Source organism: Polypterus senegalus, chromosome 14 (genome assembly GCF_016835505.1).
Source record: "Polypterus senegalus isolate Bchr_013 chromosome 14, ASM1683550v1, whole genome shotgun sequence".
In the NCBI taxonomy this organism is placed as follows: Eukaryota; Metazoa; Chordata; class Cladistia; order Polypteriformes; family Polypteridae; genus Polypterus; species Polypterus senegalus.
The window spans coordinates 142,890,432-142,914,965 of record NC_053167.1 but is presented as its reverse complement, the minus strand read 5'-3'; the positions used below and the strand labels follow the sequence as shown (position 1 = coordinate 142,914,965).

The following is a 24,534-nucleotide window of genomic DNA, read 5'->3' as shown; positions in this document are numbered from 1 at the left end:
GTTTCATTTATGTTAGGTAGAATGCCCAGAGGGGACTGGGCCGGGGGTCTCATGGTCTGGAATCCCTGCAGATTTTATTTTTTTTCTCCAGCCGTCCGGAGTATTTTTTTTGTTTTTTCTGTCCCCCCTGGCCATTGAACCTTACTCTTATTCGATGTTAATGTTGATTTATTTTGTTTTATAATTGTGTCTTTTATTTTTCTATTCTTTAATATGTAAAGCACTTTGAGCTACTGTTTGTATGAAAATGTGCTATAGAAATAAATGTTGTTGTTGTTGTTGTTGTTGTTGGCAGGACAGATTACCGCATACGCTGGTCCATCCGTCTTCTAAGACTGCTTATCCAGGGCAGGGGAAGAATGGAGCCTCTCACAGCAAGCAACGGGCGAAAGCAGTAACAACAGCGGGACAGAGCGCCAGGCATTCACAGGGAGAACAGACACACACATCATGTAGCGATTTAGCATCACTTAGTCATCTAATCTCCATGTCTTTGGATTGTGGGAAGAAATCGGAGCAAATCTATGCAGACACACATGAAAAACTAAGCACAAGGATCTGCCAAGATGCAACCCCCAGACTACTAACTAGAGGCAGCAGTGCTAGTACTGTGCCACCGTGCATCTAATTAGTTGAGAAACACATTTCTATTAAATTTGGCCTTATAAATTGAGGGAAAAAAATACCCTTTACTTGAGATTTATTTCATTACCATTTTGGGTGATCAGACCTCCACGAGACTCCTTAAACTCCTTCAAGTGTCAGTAACATCTCAAGTTATCGTTCACTGAAGTTTCAATTCTTTCTGTGCTCTCCCTTGGTTTGTAGTTAACACATCGCACAGGAACTCGGCCAAATTTATATGATGATTAAGTCATGAATATTCAAGAAGGGCCTTTTTAAGTCATACGTGGTTACTAGTAAATAATTTCAAGTTGTTATGAGATTTATAAAGGAACTTTGTTTAGGATCCACCATACATTGTGTTCTGTTCATCTCTGTTCATATTTTATTTTATTACTGTTCCTTTTACTGATTTGTTTTACAGTGCACATCTAGGTGGTAGTTTCTCTGATAGGTGCCATTACCAGGTACCAAGGACAGAAGGGGCAGAAAATACAGAAACAACTAGAGACTGACATGGTATGAAATGTATTCTGTTAATGGAAAGATCCACGCTACAAATAGATGGGCACATGCCAGCAGAAGGTACTGGGCCTGGCACATGTGCCTGAGACCTAGGGTGGTCAGTGGGATGGGCACAACTGTATGTCCTGTTACATGGAACAGGTAAAGCCAGGAATGCTAAGGGCACCGGCTCCTTTAATAAAAATAGGGGCAAATTAATAGTGGGAGACAGAAGAATAGAACCTGGAGCAGTGGGACTTACCTTGTTTGGATCCTCCACTTCCCATGTCTGTGAATGTTCTGTAAAACTGAAATTAATAAAAGAGAGAAAGATAATGAGCCATGTGGCATGGTGATTTGTACCAGTCATCCACTCCTCAACATCTTATGCATCATTACTTCCATTATCGCTCACTCAGAAGAGAAAGAAAGAATGAGGACTGAAAAGAAGACAAAATGAGAGCCATCAGCCACTAAAGCCTGACTCACCACCAAGTGATTCTTACAACCAAAGTCTTTGACAGACAAAGATTCCAATATTTTTTTTAAATTCTAATTCTTAATTTAAAAATAGACAGTTTGCTACTCACAAGCTAGTTTTTAAATGTGGGACATCCTGGCAAAAGTAACCTGAGGTCAGGCCCAAAGTGTCAATTTACAAAGGCATTGACTTTCCCATGCATGACATGGACACGTAAAGAAAATGAGAATCTTCTTCATTAAAGTGTTTCACATCACTTGAGCAGCACGTTTGTGTTTGTCCAGAGTTACGTCCTGCTGTGCCCAGCACTGCCAGGACTGACTCCAGTCCTCCTCTGTGACCTCACTTGGACTAAGTGTCCTTCGGGATGTTGGTCACTAAAGGTGAAAGCCATTTGTCTTTACAGGTCGTTGTTGTGAATGTTTTGCTTTAACTGCAGTGCACGAGTGGTGCTTCGGACCTGAGACACCTGAACTGTGGCTGATCTACGCTGACACCTTTACACATCCAACACAAGAATGGTAGCCGGTTTCTAATCAACAACAGTGGAAAATAATTACAGTATATTTGATTGTCCTTTTCTCATCTCAATGCATTTCAAATCACCTTTTGAAAGCCAAGTGACGATCTCTTCAGCTGAGACTTACGACACACCATTTGACACTAAAGTGCATCTCTCTTTAAGATTAACCTTCAGATGTCGAGCAAAATTACTCCTGTAATTGGCTAACTAAGAAGATTACAGTATGCAAGCTTTCGATTACATCTCACCTGAAGAAGGGGCCTGCGTTGCCTCGAACACTGGCACATTGTAATCTTTTTAGTTAACCAACAAAAGGTGTCATTTTGCTTGACTTCTCACTACATCCATAATGTCACACATGGTACAACATCCTAGTACTACAGATTAAACCTGATAATCCCAAGGGAAAAAAATACAGAGGACAAATCAGCAGAGATGAAGGCAAAGCTCACTTAGGACTGATGCCAGGAAGCTCTTCTTTACACAAATAATTGGGGGAACCTGAAACAAACTACTGAGACATGAAGTTGAAGCAGAAACCTGGATAACCTTTAAGAAGAATCAGGATAAGATGATGAGATGATGAACTGAATGGTCTCCTCTCCTTTGTCAAATGTTTCTTATGTTTTTTAACAGGCGAGTTATTCAGTCCATCCTAGTTGTCATCCCCTAGACTAAACATCTTTGTCCTTGATTGTGTCCATTTTACACCTTCTGGCCGAAGAAGTCTTCAGAGGGGCCTCTGGGGAGATGTCAGGTCACTTCTGATTTAGATCTTTGTTATCAGGTGAAGTCCATGCAGATCCTGTACAAGTTGAAGTTCAGTCACTTAGTTTGGGATGCAAGTGGGGGTTTTGTGCCGCCGGATGCCTGCACCTTTGTTAAGTCTGCTTTCTTAAAAAGCCTGGTGTGCCACAAAAGCCTAGCAGGATGGGCAATGCCCAGTTTGTCCTATGGTAGCTTAATCAGGCATCCCCAATTTGAATTAATTTAGATTAGATTAGATAAACTTTATTAATCCCCTGAGGAAATTCAGATGCATGCAGAAGTAGAAAAATAAAAAAAACAAAGACTCGTAGTACAAATAATACAGCCAATCAATCAATCAATCAATCAATCAATGTATATCATGCAGATAGTTAAACATGAACTTAATGAATACATCAGAAGGAAGCATTGAATTGTCTGATAGCAACGGACATAAAAGACCCCCAGAGGAGCTTCTTGGAATGAGCCCCTGGCTAAAAGTCCTCTGAGAGAGAGAGCACTTCCTAGAGGAGATGAGGGGATTTGTCAGATGCCAGTCAATTTTCCCACCATTAAGCAGCTTCCAGTATGCCCAGAGTTCAGCCTGTGGTGGTGCAGACTCTCCTAATATGTTTGTCCAGGCCTTGTGTATTTTTTGAACTCGGTTTTCTTCCTCAGGAGACCACAGCATAGCACACCACACTGGCCACCATGGACTGGTAGAACACTTCCAGCAGCTTACTGCACACTTCAAAAGACCTCTGAGTCTTCTTAGCAAGTCCAGTCTGCTCTGTCCCTTCTTGTTCAGTGCCAGTGTGTAGTCAGACCAGTCCAGTTTGCTGTTTATGTGGACCCCCAGGTTCTTGTAGCTCAGCACCACTTCCACATCCTCCCAATGGATAATGACTGGTCTCAGAGGGTCTTTGGTCTTCTGAAAGTTCACCACCAACTCCTTTGTCTTGCTGATGTTGAGATCTGCCTGGTCACCCTTTTTACATCATGGAATAATATTTGCCATTTTCCAGTCTTTCAGAATTTCCCCAATGTGCAGTGACTAATACATTTTGCTGCTTTATATTGCTGTGTGAGCTGCAGTTTAAAATACAGTGATTTAAATTGATATTAAAAAAAGTTATGTTTTTAAAAACACCAATTTCTTTACTTTCCTAGCTCATTAGTGAAGCCCCTGCTGCTATTCCCGTTGCTAAAATAACTCCCCATACCACAAAGAATAGAAGCGGCTCAACCTCCCTGGGTTCTTTTTGTTGAATTGCTGTAAACTGGTTCAGCATTGACACTCTGGGCATTGTTTATAGTTGAAAGAAAGTTTAAGTATCTGTTTCGAAAAGACACCGTTGATTACCACAAATCAGCTCAGGCCAGTAAGGTTGTGCATATCTTAACTAGATGTTATGCTAGATATGCCCTCCCTCCTTACCAACACACTGCTGCCACTCCAACATCAAGCCCCACCCGCCCTGCCTGCTCCCAAATTCTCATCTTGGCCCACCCAGCCTTAAAAGCGCTCACTGACTGCCATCTTCCAGGCTTGCTTATAAAGAACTCTCAGGCACTTTGCTTTGTTATTTTCTCACACACTTAGTCAAGACCTGACTAATTTATAACACCATACTTATGTTTTAAAAGTTTTCTTTGAAGGATCCCCCCATTACCTCCTCCATAATTCAGATTTTAAGGCTTTCATGTGGTCCGTTGGGTTTATTAGAGGGTTTCCAACAACCCAATATAGCTGGGAAAATTTAGAAAAGAAGACTACGCTGGTTTGGTGTTGTGTGCAGAATGGACAAAAGCTGACTCCATTACCGACTGCTATGGTGAAACCACCCAACAACCTGGGAGATACCGAAAAAATGTGCCTAAGAAAACTTGGGCACATCAAGTTGAGGACGACCTCAAACAACATCGACTCATCCTAACGCAGGCCCTAGGCGATAATAAAAGACTGAACCAGCTGGAAGCAAATTGTGTGGAACGTCCAAAATCCCATTGGCTCCTACAGAGCAGCCTCGTCCAGATGACTGCTAAATGATTGAAATCCTTTATATTTTGCACTCTCCCTACAACCCCTAACTACATTGATTCTTGGGGTTAGTGCTGGGTGAATACAGACTTCGTCACGCATGCGCATTGGAGGATCTGCTCACAGGCTCAACTGAGGTGCGGTTGGGGCAAGAGGGGGTGCTGTCACTAATGGCACATCACCGCCAATGAGGGCACTTACCCCTGCCCCTTCTGGTTTGTGCAATATAAGAAGCCCAGCTGCCCCAGCAGGAGGTGTCACTTTACACTTAGGGCAACCCGGCAGATGGAGTTCCATGGAACAACCCTTGCTTTCAATAGTCGAAAGAGCTTATTGTTCTGTTTATGATTGTGTCTGAATGGTCATTTCCTTATCGCTTAAAGATGTAATTACGTTAAACGAGATGGTCCAGTTGGTGTCTCAACTACAGTGTACAGTGGTGCCTTGGTTTGCCAGCTGTGACAGATAGGGGGCGCTGTCGTCCCCTTGAACCCTCAGACAATACGTCAGACACCAGATAAAAGTCCAAATTATTAATTTATTTGAACAATACCGTGCACAAACCACCCTCCTCTCCACAATACTCATATAAATAAACACAATACACAATAATCAATAATCCTCCACTCTCCCAGATGCGTTGCCACCCTGCCACCCAGCTCAGCTCAACCCTGGGATCGCCCACAGTCCTTTATATAGTCCGTGACCCGGAAGTGTTTTCTCTCTCTGTCCATGTGACTGGTAACACTTCCGGGTCAGATAAAAACTCCTCTTCTTCAACCCGAAAGCACGTCATATCCTCTGTCCAAGTGACTAGGATGCACTTCTGGGTTGTAGGAAAAACCATCATTGTTCCTCCCTGCAGCTCCTTCTAGCAGCTCCTGTGGTATCCAGCAGGGCTGTGGATAAAAACTCAATTGTCCATAATTCCCCGCTGGCATTCGGGGCACCTCCATGCTGCAGGGAGGGCTCCACCTGGTGGCCTGGGGGTATTGACCGGGATGAATGGCCAGCCATAGTCCACAGAGCGTAATTCGTTCCAGAAACATGCTTGTAATCCAAAGCACTTGTATATCAAAGCAAATTTCTCCATAAGGAATAATGAAAACTCAGATGATTTGTTCCACAACCCAAAACTATTCTTATAAAAATGATGAATACAAAATATAAAATAAAAATACATAAAACAGATTAACCTGCACTTTACCTTTGAAAAGAATCATGGCTGGTGTGAGGAAGATGAGACAGAGGAGGGTTATTGTGTAGGACGACTTTCACTCTAACTAACGGAATCCCTGCTATCCGTCGGCTCACTGGAATCTTCTTCTTTTTTGACTTTAACAAGGAGCCTCTCCAATGACAGTTGATTTTGCCTGAGGAGTCACTACACTTGGACACAAAATTAAAAAAATGCTTTATGCACGGTAAGGTTTGCAAACTGTTTTGGGATTCCACCCAACGGGACGACAGGTGGAAGAGCGTCCCGAAGCAATCGCAGGCTCCCAGCACTGTAGCAGTTCACATAAAAGTGAATCCGAAAAGATCACGAACATGCTATAAGCGCCTGCCATTGATGGGTGATACAAGGAACATTATAAATAATTTCAGTGTATGTGATAAAGCCCCATCAGGGATGTGGATCTAAAAAAGAAAGAGAAACCACACAGGAACAAAAGCACTGCTTTGACGCTGGGTGCCACGAGTTTATAAAACCAAGCAGAGAAACTTGTGTATGCCAGGGATTAAACTGGCGTGCAAATGTGTGTGTCTCTACACCAAGTTTAGTTTTTATACATTTTGATGTGAGCATGGAATCGGGCGTACGCAACATTTTAGAGTGTACGCACCATTTATACATGAGGCCCCAGGTCACAGTAAGGAAATCCAAAAAAATTATCTTCAAAGGGCAAAAAAAGGCTGTTCTTTCACAATTCGAGTGATCAAATCACACAAGCCTGAAAGGCGATGTTTTCAGTTCTTGAAGCTGGCATTTCTGCTTTTCTCTTTTACTTTGCCAAGGTGTGCTTCACCTACACTGGGATTCAGCAGTTGTTTGATGATCTTGGGAGAGCCCTTGAAGCAGTTAGCTTGTTGTTGTGGATCTAAACTGGTTTCACACTTTGGCCTGTCTGACTAACTAACAATGTCTTTCATGAAATGGCTGACTCCAGGTAACGTGAACTGGTGGTGATCCTTTTATTTTGCAAAGTTTATTCTGCATTTCACTGTATAAAATGTCAGTAAATTTAACAGTAAAATACTGTGAATGGTGAAAGTAAAATACCTTTTCTGAAAAAAACGAAAGTTACCTTATGTTCTGCTGAAAATTACCTTTATATCTTAAACAATGCATTTCATTATTTTTTACATCCAAGTTCTGTTAAATTGATATTTTGCTACCTTCAAAATATGCCACATACCGTTTACTGATATATATTACAGTTACACTGAAAAAATCACTGTTAATTTTACAGTGTAAAACTTAAATAGCAAAAGTACACAACTGTAAAATGTAAAATGGTAAAGCTCTGTTTCAGTAACACCAGGGTTACAATATTTGCATATGGACACGCCCCCTTTTACCATATTGTTCCTGGTGAACTGCATACATTTTGCACAGTAGGGAAAATAAATAAATTTAGCAGACTTATTTTTCTCTGCATGCTGAAGGTGTTTTGAGGTTATGGAAGCTGATTTATTGTGGGTTGTATATTGGTTAACCAGAGCCGCGTGAAGAGCTATAAGAGCCACTTGTTAGTAAATCAATAGAAGAATTTTCTTAGTTATATTAAAATGTTAGCGCACAGTCAAAGGGAGGTTCAGTTATAATCCCCACAAGTTAAACTATAAATGGAATATCTTAATTATTTCTTGTCATTCTGACCACAGGCAAATTTAGTTTATGATCTGCCCTGCAGTTGGTATGGCATGGTGGACAAACAATTTGAATGGACTGAAGTGAAGTTGATGGAAGGTCACCATTGAGACGTAACACAACTTTTAAATTTAGAAAGTAACTGAAGTTTTCTATTAAAAAGCTAAGATTGTAATGAAACAGAGAAGAAACCTTTTTTCCTTTTGTTTTTTTTCTGTACATGCAAAAACTTTTTTTTCTGAATTTCTGTGATTTGTTCCTTTTTAATGTCAATGTCAATTTATTTAAAGAGCACATTTAAGACAACATCAGCAATGTTGCAACCAAAGTACTTTACATAAAACATACAATAAGTGAAGGCAGAACTAACAATTAAGCAGAAGAATAAAACTGAAATACATAAAACATAATACAACCAACAGTGGAATGAAACAAACCACTGACTGAGTGGCTAGGATTACCAGTATCACTGAAGATCATGAAAAGCTGAAGAATAAAAACAAGTTTTTAATCTCGTTTTAAACAGATCAGTTGAAGGTGTATGCTAAATGTAGTATTGTAAAGAATTCCTCAGAATTTTACATTTTCACTAAACCTTTTTAAAACAAACTTTATTGGACTGAGAAATGTATTTTCTTATGCGTTTGACTGACGCTGGATTCCTACCAGCTCCCTCTCAGTAGCGGCTCGATTTTGGGAAACCAGAAAAGACGTAACTACAACAGTTACCCCTCATGATGCATAAATGTGATTCTTTCTTCTCTGTTTCAGTTATTAAATTAAAATACAGAACTAGTACTAACAACCTTCTGGAAATGGATTATTGCTTTGTTAACTTCAATAATGATTTTTTTTTTGTTGATCCGCCTCATCTTCAGATACACTCGACTCCCTTCTCCCTTCATTAGCTAAACCTACACTTTCCCCAGCTGACTTCATTCTGGACATTCAAAGTCTTGTGTCAGTCCCAGGATTCATTTGAAACAACAATTGTATCAGAAAACCATGATATCTTTCTGGGTAACTTACATTTCTGTCAAAAGTGTGGCATGTGGCAACTAGCATTGATCAGCGAATTTCACCAAAGCGATATTCACAGAGAATATGCTGTGTTTACGTTTGCCCTTGTTTGTCAAATTATTTACTGATAGTTTGGCCGGTTTAGGAGAACTTTTTTCCCCAATGCCCCATAATTGAATGGGACTGACCCCAGGTATAAAATGATCGTTTGTATTATAGACTCAGTAGGACTTAGTTAGTGGTAGAAAAGATAAGTAAATAATGAAGGCTCTAAAAATTTTATTTTTATGAAACATATAGAGCATAAATAATGAGTTATTTTTATTATATTATAATAATGCTTATTACCAAATGTGGAGGTCGATCTTCGAGTTCCACATCAATATAACTATAAACTATATAATGCACTAGTAAGACCACAAATGGAGTATTGTGTGCAAGAAAGACATATCAGCACTTGAAGCTGTGCAGAGGAGAGCGACAAAGTGCATCATGGGACTGAAGGACATGACCTACTGTGATAGACTCAGAGTATTAAACCTGTTTAGTCTCAAGCAGAGGACACTACATGGGGACCTCATCCAGGTGTTTAAAATCCTCAAATGCATTGGTAACGTAGATCCAGAAGAATACGTTCAGCTTAAGGGTGAATCATGGACTTGACACCAGTGGAAATGAAGTGCATTTAAAACTGAAGCCAGAAAACTTTTCTTTGTGGGACTCTGGAACAAACTACCAAAACATGAAGAGGAAGCAGAAATGTTCATAACATTTAAGACAAATCTGGATGAGACATGGGGGCATCTTAGCTCTTAGCTAAACAAATGGGCTTGAATGACTCAGCGGTCTCCTCTCATTTGTCAAATTTATTGTAACCTGGCAAAACTGGTTCGTATGCTACACTACCATTTGACAGATGGAAGTGAGTCAGAGACCGTGGGAGGGATGGGAGTTGTCCTCCACACTACTGTCGAATGCATGTTTGTAATGGTGGGCAGAGAGGTCCCAATGATCTTTTCTGCTGTGTGCACTATCCTTTGTAGGACCTTATGGTCAGAGCCAATTCAGTTCCCCTACTAGATGGTGATGCAGCTGGTCAGAACACTCTGAGTGGTGCCCCTGTAGAATGTGGTGAGAATGAGGGGAGGTAGACTTGCCTTTTTCAGCCATCAAAGGAAGTGGAGACACTGCTGTACCTTCTTTGCTATAGAGGCGGTGTTAATCGTGCAAGTCAGGTCAGCTGCCAGGTACACACCAAGGAATTTGGTGCTTTTGAGCAGTTCCACTGCAGAACCCTTGCAGTGCAGTGGGGCGTGGACAGCTCGGGTCTTCCTGAATTCAATAATCATCTCCTTTGACTTAAGAGACAGCTTGCTGCACTTGCACCAGTCCGCCAATCATTGTATCTCCCATTAAGTAAGCTGACACATCCCCAATGTCATGTCATCTACAAACTTCACAATGGTGTTAGAACTGCACGCAGCCGTATAAAAGTGTGAGTCTGCAGAGTGAACCGAAGTGGGCTGAGTGCACAGCTTAGAGTTCTGTTTTCCCAACATTGAAATTTTGCTCTGTTGGAGTTTTGAAACGAAGGCAATGGTATGCAATCTACCACTGTCCAGAAAACATGGATAAACTGGCTCCTATTCCAATATTTGGGGTGTCTATGTCTTATTGAAATTGTAGACTAATGTGTTATCATGGTAATTCCCTCTACTTACTCTTTTACCTATTTTCTTTAAGGGTAACTGTATTCATGAAGTTTGTTACCGGGTTGGTCTCTTTAAGATTAACACACACATATGTAGATATACGCACACACAGACCCTAACCACAAAAGTCCCATATGAAAGATGTATACACAAGCATGTTATTCCCTAGCTCTTTAACCTACACGTGTACCGTCTGCTTTCCCTGGTACTCCCAAGAGACTTACTTATCGTAGGCATGAATGACGTGCGATGTCTTAGATATTGTCACAAAAGCAGACCACAGACATAAAAAGGTTTGGGGCAGCCACCCCCATATTGTGCCTTGACTGCAAAAAGGGTTGAAATTGCTTGTGATGTTCACAGGTTTGAGTCCAAAACTGAAGTGAATGTAACAGGACAAGATGGCGGCTTTAAAGCTGAGAACGGAAGTGACATCATCACTGGTGCCGGAACCTTTCCTGAGGATGGTCTGCAGAAGACTGAGAAAAAGAGTTAGTTCAGCTTGTCACCCCCTGCTCTGGTGTGGTAGTACTATTCTTGAGACTTTTCAGTTGTCTCCCAATTGCACATGTATGACAATACGTATATCTCAGACCTAAATATTACCTTTGATCTCCAAGAATATATTCAGACATACAAAGGCTCAATGTTCCTGGCTATACACTGTAAAAAAAGTAATGTTAAATTTACGGTAAAGTACTGGCAGCTGGGTTGCCAGAATTTTACTGTAATAAATAAGGTGACAATATTTTTAGATCTACGGTATAACGTTGTATTAAATAAATGATTTTTTTCTTTACGACACATTCCAAAAAAAAGGAACAGTTAACCATAACCAGAAATCGATGCACTGCAATAAACATGCCAGTCATTAAACCATTAGAAAGTATTGTCAGGGTCAAACCTCAGTATGCAGTTTGCATTAGTAAAGTAACAACAACCAAAAGCAAACATGTATCATTTAATTATACACATTGAAAAAGTTCAGTGTTTAAGGAAGTTACAGCACATTGTCTGGTGGGGAAGTAAAGTTTGCTTTTGTAATGTATGGTGTCCTACAGGTGTGCCAGCTTATCAAATAAAACTCATCATAAATCAGCTTCCACAACCTCAAAAAACTTTCAGCATGCAGGGAAAAATACGTCTGCTAACTTGGTTTAAGATTTTTTCCCTCCTGTTCAAAGATATGCAGTTCACTATGAACAATATGGTAAAAGGGGGTGTGTCCTTATGCAAATATCGTAACTTCGGTGTTATTGAAACAGCGCTTTACTGTTTTACATTTGTTACCTTCGCTATTTAAAAGTTTTACACTGTAATTGTGTGATTTTTTTCAGTTGTAATGCATCAGTATATGGTATTTAGCATATTTTGAAGGTAGAAAAATATTGATTTTACTTAACTTGGCTGTAAAAAATAATGAAATGCATTGTTTAAGATATACAGGTAATTTTCAGTAGTACATAAGGTAACTTTCCTTTTTTTCAGAAAAGGTATTTTACTTTCACCATTTACAGTATTTTTACCCTTAAATTTACTGACATTTTTTATAGGCCATTTATCAACCAGCGAATGTTTTACTTTAACGCACTGTTCATTATTGGACAGCTGATAAACCTTGCAGCTCAGATCAAATGCTCCAAGTGCTGTTAAATGTTACCTTATTACTTCAATCACTCTGGATATGAAGACAAAATATAGAAAGCTAAAAGCAACGTGGTATTTATTGAAGAGCAATAATACCAGTAGAGAAAAGCATAAAAGAAAACATTCATAGCAAAGTTTGTATATATATATATATATATATATATATATATATATATATATATATATATATATAGTCTTTCAAAAAAGCTCACAAAAAGTCAGAGATGTCAAGAATGAATGTCCTAGGCCGGCACTGATCTAGAACTCAAAGTTGTTCATCAGCTGCTTTGCCAACGATCAGATGGAAACAGCCACACATTGCCGGCGTCCTATCCTGACGTTGCTTTGTCCTCTTCTGATATCGCTCTGTTCTCTTTGTTTAGTCCATCATATTTGTCTTACAATGCTATGGGAGTTTTGCAAGATGTGATAGCTACATACACCTGACTGGCTGGCTGTCCATATGACGGATGAATTCGCTCAGACTCTTTCATCGTGTTTGAGTTACGTCCGTTTCTTCAAGCAATGAAGTGTCTAATGTTTCAACAATCTCCTGTCTCAAGCTGTAATTTGCAGACCCTTGGCATCTCCTTCTGCTCACAGGTTGTAAAGTAATCGGGTAAAGAATGAACCACAGCATGTCTTCTTTTCCCAAGCTGTACACCAATGTAGTCCTGGTGCCCGTATTCCCTTCACAGGTGATCAAATCATCAATACAGCTTGAGGCTCTCCTGAATTCCTGCTCAGATCCAACAGGTGGTCCTGTGATTTAGGAAAGCAGATTGCCTTTGATTTTAACTGTCCATGCAAGTATTTAAGTTCATCTGATGTTTCGTCTTGAGCAAAATATAAAGAAAATATACTGCAAAATCTATACATTTTGCACACCACAGCAACTGATATTAGGATGTCTAAGAATAGGTGTGGATGTAAAGGCCTCCCTTCATTTTTGGAATGTCTGTGTGGTCTTTTATATGACAGCAGTATTTGGGGGGACAATCTCCTTGAAGAAGCTGAACAACTTCACACTCAGCTCAGGTTAGGGAGTTATGGCTGGAGGAGCTGAAAATTGAGACAGTAGGTCAGCCACCACATTGTGGCACCCAGGAGTATACTGGAGTTTACAATTGTATTGCTGGAGACACTCAGACCAGCGATGCCATCTTAGTGGCCTGTGGCCAGAACCGGATGTAGCAAGCAGTGCAGTGAGAGCTTGGTGGTCAGTTCTGAGTGTAAATTCACGGCCATACAGATATGAGTGCTACCATTCACAAGCCCAGATATGTGCCAGGGCCTCTCGCTCACTGACTGAGTAGTTCTGTTCACCTGGGCTAAGAGCTCTAGAAGCAAATCCCAGAGTCCCCTCCTGAATCTGAGACAGTGCAGCAGCTCCCAGATGCATCCCAAGTGACTAAGGTGGGACTGTTGAGGTCACAGTGTGCCAGCACAGACGGAGGAATAAGCTGAGCCTTTAGTAACTGAAACGCCTCTGTGCAGAGTCTGAGCCCAGGTGTGATATCCCGTGTAGTGAGAAGTGGCCCCAGCCTACACTCTGGACATCTGATAGTTCATGAACCGAACGGGATCAAATGGAGAGATGAGACAGACAAAAATTGAAGGGTGAATGGTGCAAATTTATTTACAAGAGTGCTGTACACAAAGAAATATAGTAGTGTCAGGTGGGCTTTAAGACACAGTCCTTCAACCCTGACTCTTCAAAAATGAATGAAAACAAACAAAAAGGAAAAATATGGTGTATTTACAAAAACAGTGCACTCCTACAAAACTACACACACACGCTCCAATAATGAAGGTTGTCTTCTTTTATCCCTGGTTCAAGACGTTCCTCCAGCAGGAAAGAAATATGCACAAAAACAAGTGTGTGTATATACAAAAATAAAACAATTGCACCAAACCCAAAAGTCAAAAACTATCCCAGCACCAAATAAGTATATATACCTCCACCAAAAATAATCACTAGGAGATATATAACTCTATATACAAAAAGAATATATACAAAAGAATATATGCAAAAGCCGCCAAAATTACAACTGCTCCTACAAATAGCTCAGCAGTGCTTATTCCTACCTCGCTCTTAGGTCCACTGACGACCCCTGTTGGCCGGTAACTCTTTAAATATAACCGGCAAGATTGTCCAGCCAATCTGCCAACATGTCTACCTCATGCACCTATCCCGGTAGACGGTAGCGCAATCACGCCACACGCCGCGACACGCCCCGAGCAACTATGTATTTAAAACCAAACTCCCGCGGGTCGCTACAGATAAGCCCTCCGGTACAGCCAACGGCTATGCTGAGCTCAAGCACGACCGTTGCTGATCCTGTAAGTAAACCATTTTTGACATTATGGGATCCCCATCTCCGATTCAAACCAATGCCGGCTTTCTCTTTTAGGCGCGCGACTTTAAACCGCCTGCACTAGGCAGGCTGCGAGGACACCGGAGCGTAAAAATGAACACATGCGGCGGAGCCCGTACTGGCCATTATACCGGCCCCACATGTGTCCAACACCCGCTACCACAGCGCCACCCGCTAGACGCCCCGCTGCCCCGCGACAGCGCCTTGAACACACCAATGGTAAGTGCACTTTCATATAGCGAATATAAATGCTGCTACATACTTAAATTTGGTAAGACGCGACCCGCGCATTACCACACCAGGGAGCAGCTTTATCAAAAGTTGACGAAAAGGTGCAGCAGTGGAGGAGTATTGTGGCAGGAAATGTAAAGAGTATGCAGTCATAGCCAAAAATAAAGCAACCTGTGCTACCGACGTGGGCTCTGGAATTCTCCGTGTTAGACTGGAGTGGGGTTAAACCACCTGCAGACAATCGGAAACCCACAAACTCAACTGAAGGTGCAGAAAACACACATTTACCACCATTAAGAGTTGAGATTATGCCTGGCCAGTGCTGAAAACACTCTGTCAAGACACTCAGGTTGTGGGACCATGCACAACTACATCATCAAGGTAAATGACAACTCCTGGAATCCCTGCCAAGATGGTCGATAGTATTTTCTGAACGCAGCTCGGACCTGAACTGAGTCCAAATGGCATTCTAGTATATCAGAAAACCCCAACGTGAGTGACAAATGCAGTCAGGTCTCGACTGCTAAAGTGGAGAGGCACCTGCAGATATCCTTGGCGGAGATCTAACTTTGTAAAGAAACGAGATCCATGAAATTGTGTAGTTAGCTCCTCTGATGTTGGCAGAGGGTATTTGTCAGGAATGACTGCCCTGCTTACTGCCGACACAGATTCGTAGTTTCCCCTGGATTTTTTTTTTGCAACAACCAAACTGGAAATCCATGGGGCAGCATTAATAGGATCTACAATCCCAGCCTCTAGTAGGCGTTGCAACTCAGCCGATACTCCGTCACGGGAAGCCAATGGGATCCGACATGGTGCCTGGATGACAGGATGCACAGCGGGATCTGGCAAAGGCTGGTGATGAAAGGCAGAGAGACAGCCAAGCCCACCAAAAAGTGATGGCCACATCTGTTGCCAAGAGAAGCAGACATTAAGAATTACAGATCCACTGGTGTCAACAAGAGTAATGCGAGGCTGTTAAAGAGATCCAGGCCTGAGATTGGCACCACGGCGGGAGACTTGAAATGTGAATTTAGGAAGAAACTTTGAACCACAGCGTACTGACAGCTCAACTGAACACACAATGCCAATCACAGAGCTGGCAGAGCCACAGAGAGTGGTGACTGAAGCAGATAGCCAGAGATCTGGGAAAAACAGAGACACTGTTGGCCCAGTATTTAACAAAAGCGGAAAACATACATTGTAGTTCCACTGTGCAGGTTTTAAAAGAGGTTTGCCTGGATGTCACATTATGAATTGTCACAGGCTTTGACGATGACCGAGCGGAACGGCAAACTTTCGCTAAGCGACCGGCTTTTTGCAGCGTTGGCATATCCGACCACGGGCAGGGCAGCTCTGCGCTCTCGTAGCGTGTGATTTAAAGCCACCATTTCCGCCAAACTATTGGGGTCTTGGAGGAAACTGTCGCGTAAAATACACGCTGGGATTCTCGTTGCAGTTGTCCGAGTCATCTATGCACTGCAGCGTCCGAGCCGCGTCTCCAGTCACTGCTGACAGAGCAGGAGATCTCGCTCTGAAATGCAACGTGGAGAGCCTATGATAGGCGTCAGTCCTCTGATCCTAGCAAGAGCTATTCGCGGACTTTTGGGCTGTTAGTGCGCTCGGCCAGCTGACCCCTCATACATTCATCTCGCATGTCTCCGAACTTGCAGAAACTGGTTAAACCCCTTAAGTTAGCCCCGTATTGGTGAACCGACTCGCCTGCCTGCTGTCGCCGTCTACGAAGAAGGATACGACGGAGGATACCACTTTGCGAGCAAGAGATGTGCGTCTCCAAGAGAGTCGCAGCAGCGGAGTACACACGGTGCCCCTGCGTTCCCAAAAAGAGCAGGAGCAAAGAGCTCACTTGCGCGCTTCACTTATGTAAGAGCGCGTGTGGCGAGTCCGTTATTCTCCTTACCGGAATCCGGCGTCGGTTCGTCTGGCCTGTCTTCGATGTGCGGAAAGGCACACAGAGATGGTCACCCCAGTTTGTGGAATACTTGCCGATTGTATTTTATTTCTTTTATAACACAACGGTGAAGATACAGCAGTGAGCTACCCAAGAACACTCCTCTTCAATAAATAATCAATAAACTTTACTGAAACTCCCCAACATTAACTACTGCTTACACTTTGGACATTTTCCAAATCAAGAGCCGGGGGTACTGTAAGCTTCAAAAGACTCCAGCCAGCGGGTCCAGGGCACTGGAGGCTCTCCGGGCATGGCGAGAAAGGGATGAGGAGGTGGAAGTGAAAACTACCGATATCCTTGTTGTCGCCAAAATGTTGCATACAATACGAGAGCGGAGGACAGGTGCAGTTTGTCTCAGAGATGCGTTTATTTCGGAATTTCCATTCTCCTCCAAAATTTTCCCTCTAACCCCAAAAAATGGACATCTTGCATACATAAGAATAGCGAGAGAGCCTGGGAAAGAGAAAGGACACCAGACGCTTGACGACGATTGGGAGCGCAACAGCCTGCAGCCTAGTGAAGTTACTGTTATTTTTACTGGTCGTTTGCGAGTTTGATTTTACTGTACATCTTTTGTTGTGGACTAAACGCGCCCGTTATTGGGTTTAACTTCCATTCGGTGTCTGTCTCAGTCTTTCCATCTCGGTGATCGTTACAAAATGTAATTATGTTTTGCTTAATCTGAACAATAATACTTAAGCCCACGCAGTGACCAGCTTGTGTCGCCTTCAAAATCTCAATTCTGTATTTAGTTAATTACTGATTAGTATTTAACACCAAATGCCTCCAAGTTTATGACTAGGAAAATAAGACACTAATAAATATATTTAATAAAATCACCCAAATTGTTTTTGAAATTATCTATTAATTTTTGTATTATGCTTTAAGAAAACAAAGGCAACACAAGAGCATTAAATCTGCTTTTGATGATAGAAGATGGAAATTCAAACACAAGCACCTTTGTCAAGATTGCAGCAAAACTCCTAGAGGGGAACTGTCACATAATCTCAAGGTACACAGGGGGTCTTGGACGAATAAAGACTGAGAAGCACAGCATTAAGCGGGTTTCACCGTCATGTCTTGTTAAAATGTTTAAGACTTCTCGATTATCTACATTTTTTAGTGACGTAGGAAAAAGAAAAACGACCCCCAGACTCAAAGGCACACGGACAGTTTATGGTGCATTTTATTTTAGCGGCTCGAATGATTGTTTGACTGCGGTGGTCTCGAGGGTACTTTAGCATGAAAACAAGTTCATCTTTTTTACCTTATAAGCCCCTTCCCGCAAAAAAAAATTCCCTAACCCCCAGGTGTCGACATTCGCATGCACCGGCTCGTTACCTGCACGCAGATCTTCAGTTCCAGTTCTCGGTTCGGGTGCGCCTCACCGCTCAGCTCAGGGCTCCGTTAAAGCCCCACAAAAGTGGAAAGTGAAAAAGCGGAGCGGAATTCCCCTTCAGTGGCAGGCTTGGCCATTTGCATTACCCTCCAGCTTCGTTTGGCATTTGCAGTTTGACTTTCGATTTCAGAATTGCCAGGCTAAACCCACTAAAATGAGTTTTTTTTTTTTGTATTTTTAAGGGAGGAGTTTTCCTTACTGAGCAAATTGATATTATGAACCCCTGCACACCTGCTCATCCATGCAAATATCATCAGCTTGTCATGTGGCAGCAGCACAAAGCATCAGATCCCGCAGATTCAGATCAGGGGCTTCAGTTCATGTTTACATCAAACTCCAGAATGGGGAAACAATGGGATCTCAGTCTGGACCATTTGTGCCCACAGGCTGGTAGGAGTCAATCATAAACTGCTGATCTTATGGGACTTTCACATCAATGGTCCTTACTTTTGGAAAGGGAGTTGAAAAGGCAAACTTGCAATTCGCTGTAGTTGCTGTGGTGTGTTGGTTAGAACACAGGAACTAATCCAACCATTTCAGGAACATTGCTTTAATGTTGAAAGGCCAGAAATTCACATGAAGCACAACAACTGAACAGGTAGGTGAGTATGTGTGTGGTTATTTGCTCAACAAACGCCCAAACTTAAACTTTCTCTAGCGGCTCCAGTAGTTCTGGTTTTCACGAGGTACATCTAACAAACTCACCTGCTCACTGCACACTCCACGGTTTTCACGTGATGTTTCAGCGCCTTAACGGCACACAAGCCTTTTTTACACTTACAGTTTACTCAGAATGGTGCTGAAAAAAATAAGAACATCCAGCAGATGGCAGTTCTATGGACGGAAACACCTTGTTGATGAGAGGGGTCTAAGAAGAAGAGCCAGATTGGGTCTTGCCAACTGAAATGCTGCAGTAGCTCAGATAACCAACTGTGGTAAGCAGAAAATCATCTCTGAATGCACAACACGTCAAACTTAAAGCAACAGGACAGCGAAGGCAGAAGAACACGTTGGGTTCCACTCCTGTCAGCCAAGAACTGAAAACGGAGAGTGCAGTGGGCACCAAAACCGGACAGATGAAGACTGGAAGAACAGATTCTGGTCTGATGAAGCTTGAATTCTGCTGAGATGGAAGGGTCAGAGTTGGGCACCAGCAGCGTGGATCTATGCACATCTGACACATCTTCAAATTACATTAAAAATACACAAATAAAACAAATGTAAATTTGTAATCTTAAGGTCTGTTTTCAGATTTTCAGATCTGTGGACAAGTCGACACTCTTTCTGGCTAATTCAGGAATGACAGTGCAGTGTCTGATTAGGAGGAAATGAGACTCAAGAAGAGAAAACCACAGGCTTGGCCACAGGTGGACAGCTCCAGGATGGCATTGGCACCGTGTGTGTGTGTGCCACTCTTTGGAGGTTTTGTGCCTGTTCATAGAATATTTGATCATTTTAAATGAAATTATTAAGGATGTGAAATTGCTGCTCTTTACCAAGCTTTAGCCAATGGGTTTTTGTTTTTGTGTCAGTCACGTTTTTTAAAGAAATGCTAAGATTTAATGACACCAATCTTCAAAAAAAAGCACCGTGTATCTTTGGCTCCACATCGTCAGTTTCCTGTGGTTTGCCTTTCTCTTCTTCTCTCCATTGTTGCTGGTATGAGTGAGATGAGTGAGGGTGACACAGGACAAGACACACACATGTTGATATGACAAACTCTTTATTTCTTAACTTCAGATTAATTTAAAAGCAAAGCAAACTAGTGAGTTTGCACGCAGTTTGTGTGAGGAACTTTCAGATTTGGGTGCGACTGCCATTCCTAATGTGATGTGGGAGACCCTCCGTGACAAGAACCTGAAGGGTGCTGAGGGTTGTGTTGGTGTTACCGGTGTTGTTTCATCTCGCAGGGCACCTTGGATATCATCGAGAGGAGTCACAGCACACGGCTCAATGACAACTCTGGTCTGTACTGTGAACTGAGAAGGACGGCTGCGAGGGTTCTGAGGGCAGATAAAGAGGCGTTTGTTAGAGGAATCTGTGAGCAGGTGACACACCATCTGTGGTCTAGCGACCCTCATCCTGCTTACAGAGGACTCAAAGCATTACGCACATCTGAACCTGTTCCTCGGAGAGTCTCAGTCAGGGCGGCTGATGGAATGGTCCTTATGGATGACACTGCAGTTGTGACCTGCTGGGCTGGCTACTTTGAGCAGTTGTTCAAAGCTGGTCCTCCGGCTAGGACGTTGGATATCTCTGGTCTACGGTTCTTGAGGCTGATCCTCCAATTAGCTGTGAACCCCCCAGTCTCACTGAGATGGCACAGGTGGTGAACCAGCTGAGCAGGGAAAGGCTGCAGGGATCTGTGGTATCTGGGGTGAACTTCTCCAGGCTGATGGTAAGGCTGTCCTCCTGGCATTACAAGCAATCTTTGCTTCCATTTGGGAGACTGGCATCATCCCAACTGACTGGAAAATGGGACTTGTCATCCCTATCTGGAAAGGGAAGGGTGATCACTTGGATTGTGGTGAATACAGGGGGATAACACTGCTCTCGGTGCCGGGTAAGGTCATTGCTAGGGTTGTCCTCAATAGGATCCGTGATCACCTGCTCACCTACCAGCGACCGGAACAGTCTGGTCTTACACCTAAGAAGTCTACCATCGACCGCATCCTGACACTGAGGGTTCTCGTGGAGCGAAAACGTGAATATCGGCAGAGTTTCTTTGCAGCCTTTGTCGATTTTCATAAAGCATTCGACTCAGTTGATCAGGCTGCCCTGTTGGACATCCTGAAGGTTCGCAGGATCCCCTCCAGGTTGCTGGATATCATGGCCGGCCTGTACACTGGTACTGTGAGTGCTGTGCAGAGTGGAGGCAGGACCTCTGTGTTTTTCCCAGTTGATTCTGGGGTTCGTCAGGGGTGTGTTCTTGATCCTACTCTGTTCAATGCTTGTATGGACTGGTTGTTGGGCAAGGTCGTGGGGCATCTGTTGGTGAAGAAAGATTCACTGATCTTGACTTTGCTGACGATGCTGTAATCTTCGTGGAGTCAAAGGAGGTTCTGATCGGGGCACTTGAGAGACTGAGTGAGGAGTCTGAGTGTCTGGGCTTGCGAGGGTCCTGATAAAAACCAACAGCCAGGCCTTTAATGACCTGTTGGGCACGACCATCAGCAGTGTGTCTGTCTGTGGAGAGAGCGTCGACCTTGTTGAGAGGTTTACTTACCTTGACAGTGACATTCATGTCTCTGGTGACTCTTCCTGTGAAGTCAGTAGATGGATTGGGAGAGCATGGGGGTCATGAGGTCACTGAAAGGGGTGTGTGGTGCTCCCAATATCTCAGCAAAAGGACGAAGGTCCAAGTCTTTAGAGTCCTGGTGCTTCCTGTCTTGCTATATGGTTGTGAGACATGGACGCGATCCAGTGACCTGAGACGAAGACTGGATTCCTTTGGTACTGTCTCTGCGTAGAATCCTTGGGTACCGTTGGTTTGACTTTGTGTCGAATGAGCGGTTGCTCATGGAGTCCCGAATGTGGCACATTACCTGCATTGTGAGGGAGTGTCAGTTACGGCACCACGGCCATGTGGTGTGTTTCCCTGAGGGTGATCCGGCTCATAAGATCCTCATTGTTGGGGACCCAAGTGGCTGGACCAGGCCAAGGGGTCGCCCACATAACACCTGGCTGCGGCAGATAGAGGGCCATTTCCGGAGGGTAGGACTGGACCGTGTGTCTGCCTGGGGGGTTGCCAACCGGGATCCCGAGTTGTTTTGCCGTGTAGTGGGTGCAGCAATGCGCTGTACCAGTGCATGCTCCCCAACTTGACTTGACTTGACAAACTAGAGGCCCAGTTCTAATGACAAATACCAAAGCCCAGTGTCCCACATGTAGACCTTGGAAAGATCTGTTTTCTGCACTGGTCATAGTACAGAAACGGCACTAATACGACATTCTGATATCCTCTGATGAAGGAAACTCCACTGTAATTATGTTGTTAGACTTAAGCGCAGAGTTTGACACCATCGACCATTCGATTTCACTGCACAGGCTAGAAAATGATGTTGTGCTCACAGGCAGTGACAGTCCTCACCTGGTTTAGTTCTTATTATTCAAATCGATTCCAATATGTACAGAAATGTGCTGACAGGACTCCATCATTATACACAGAAGTGAGATATGGTGTCCCGCAGGGCTGAGTACTCGGACCTTTACTGTTGTCACTTTACAGGCGTCCACTGGGATCTCTCATTAGATGTTTATATTCACTCGTATGCACATGACACTCACTTATACTTTTCTTTTAGATCAAATGAAGTTTCTCCAATGTTGTCTTTAATTAGTTGTGTTAGTGAATTAAAGGAGTTGATGGATGAGAACTACTTGTCTTTAAATACTGATAAAACAGAGATGTGAATTGTTGGAGGGAATGACGCTGATCACAGCAATATTTTGTCATCATTTAACTCAGTTGGATTCCTCATTAATTTTACTGAATCAGCCTGCAATCTAGGTGTTATCTTTGACTCTAGCATGTCATTTAAAGCACATATTACAAAGTTGTCCAAAACATGTTTCTTCCATCTTAAAAATGGGAAATGAAGGCGCTTTCTAAATAAACAGGATTCTGAGAAATTAATTCCTGCATTTATCTCTAGTAGGATTGACTACTGCAATGCGGTGTTCACTGGCTGTTCAAACTGTTCTCTATACAGCCTCCAGTTAATCCAAAATGCTGCTCTAAGAATTATTACAAGAATGAGAAAATACGAACACATAACTCCAGTTCTTAAATCTTTACACTGGCTCCCAGTTAAGTTCAGGGCAGATTTCAAAATCCTCCTTTTAACATATAAAGCATTAAATGGCGGAGGTCCGGCTTACTTGTCTGAACTTATCATGACTTACAAACCTGAGCGCACATTAAGATCTCAAGATGCCGGTCTGCTTAGGATTCCAAGGATTAATAAAATAACAGTGGGAGGTTGAGCTTTTAGTTACAGGGCCCCTAAACTGTGGACTGGTGTGCCTGCCACTATAAGAGATGTCCCTTAGGTCTCAATTTTCAAATCCCAGTTGAAGGCTCACTACTTCAGTTTAGCACACCCTGACTAGAGCTGCTGATTAACTGTACAGACTGCATCTCTGTTGTTAGTCATTAGCGCTAAAACATAAGTAACATGATCATTATAATTGGATACTAACCCTCACCTATTCTGTTTCTCTTCTTGGTATTCAAATGTGGCACTTGGTGCCACGGCCCACATGCCAAGTTGTTTTGCCTGCCTAAGATAAAGCTATCTTTGATGGAGGATCGCAGGACTCGTCGGGTAGAGGGGTCCTTTCATCTGATTGGCTTTCTCAGCTGTGGAATGGCCAATTGGGGGAGGCAGCTTGATGACTGAGGTCTCCAGGACTCTAAACAAATCCAAATCATATTATGGGATGTCATCTACTGCTAAATTCTGCTCTGTACTTGTAATATTTTTATTTTACTGTTATATTGTATTGTGGATTACTTGTGTTCAGTTCTGTGTATTGTATTGTATTGATGCCCTTCTTTTTGACACCCACTGTACGCCCAACCTACCTGGAAAGGGGTCTCTCTTTGAACTGTCCTTTCCTGAGGTTTCTTCCATTTTTTTCCCTACAAAGGTTTTTTATGTGAGTTTTTTCTTGTCTTCTTAGAGAGTCAAGGCTGGGGGGCTTGTGGTACAAGCCACTGTTGCTCCAGGGTGCAACCACAACGATATGGTGCCAAAGGCATCAAAGGCAGCAGTCTGGAGTCTCTGACCATATTTACTTTTTTTATTCTCATTTACCCAGAGGTATATAACTGCTTCACTGTAAACATGATGATCAGTTAAAACAATGGTATATGCAGATTTCCTCTTGTTAAACAGTGGTATTGTTAGGGTAAGTTTTCAAATGAGGTAATTACAAACATTTTCTAAGGAAGCAGGCAGTTGTGTAAGAGCCATTTTCCTAGTTCTATAAGATTCATGAATATTTTACAAGATGACAATGCATAATCTATGGGAGGACCCTAAAACCCCCACAAGTAGAACTGTATTGGTATATTCTTGCCATTTCTAATAGCTATGACCAAATATTATTCTCAGTTAGTGATCAGCCTTGTCATGTGTAAGGTGTAGAAGGTCCGTACTGACCCCTACTCTCTCTTCTGTTTCTTTTTCCGGTTTCTTTGTGGTGACGGCCTGCGCCACCACCACCTACTCAAAGCATCATGATGCACCAACATTGATGGACTGAAAGCCAGAAGTCTACGTGACCATCATCATCAGGTCCTTCCATGAAAACGCTAAATACAAAGATGACTGTTTCATTTATGTTAGGTAGATTGACCAGAGGGGACTGGT

General features: G+C 42.7%; 1 protein-coding gene across 1 annotated transcript in view; it reads right to left on the bottom strand.

The window, feature by feature from the left end:
• The window catches only part of LOC120515012 (interferon-induced protein 44-like), a 75,561-nt gene extending 57,327 nt beyond the window's left edge, over positions 1-18,234 (bottom strand). The window contains exons 1-2 of the mRNA XM_039735699.1: positions 18,100-18,234; positions 1,391-1,436 (exon numbers count right to left, since the gene is read on the bottom strand). Coding sequence (XP_039591633.1) covers positions 1,391-1,415 — 25 coding nt within the window. The 5' untranslated portion in view covers positions 1,416-1,436; positions 18,100-18,234. The remainder of the gene's footprint in view (positions 1-1,390; positions 1,437-18,099) is intronic.
• Between the last annotated feature and the right edge of the window lie 6,300 nt (positions 18,235-24,534).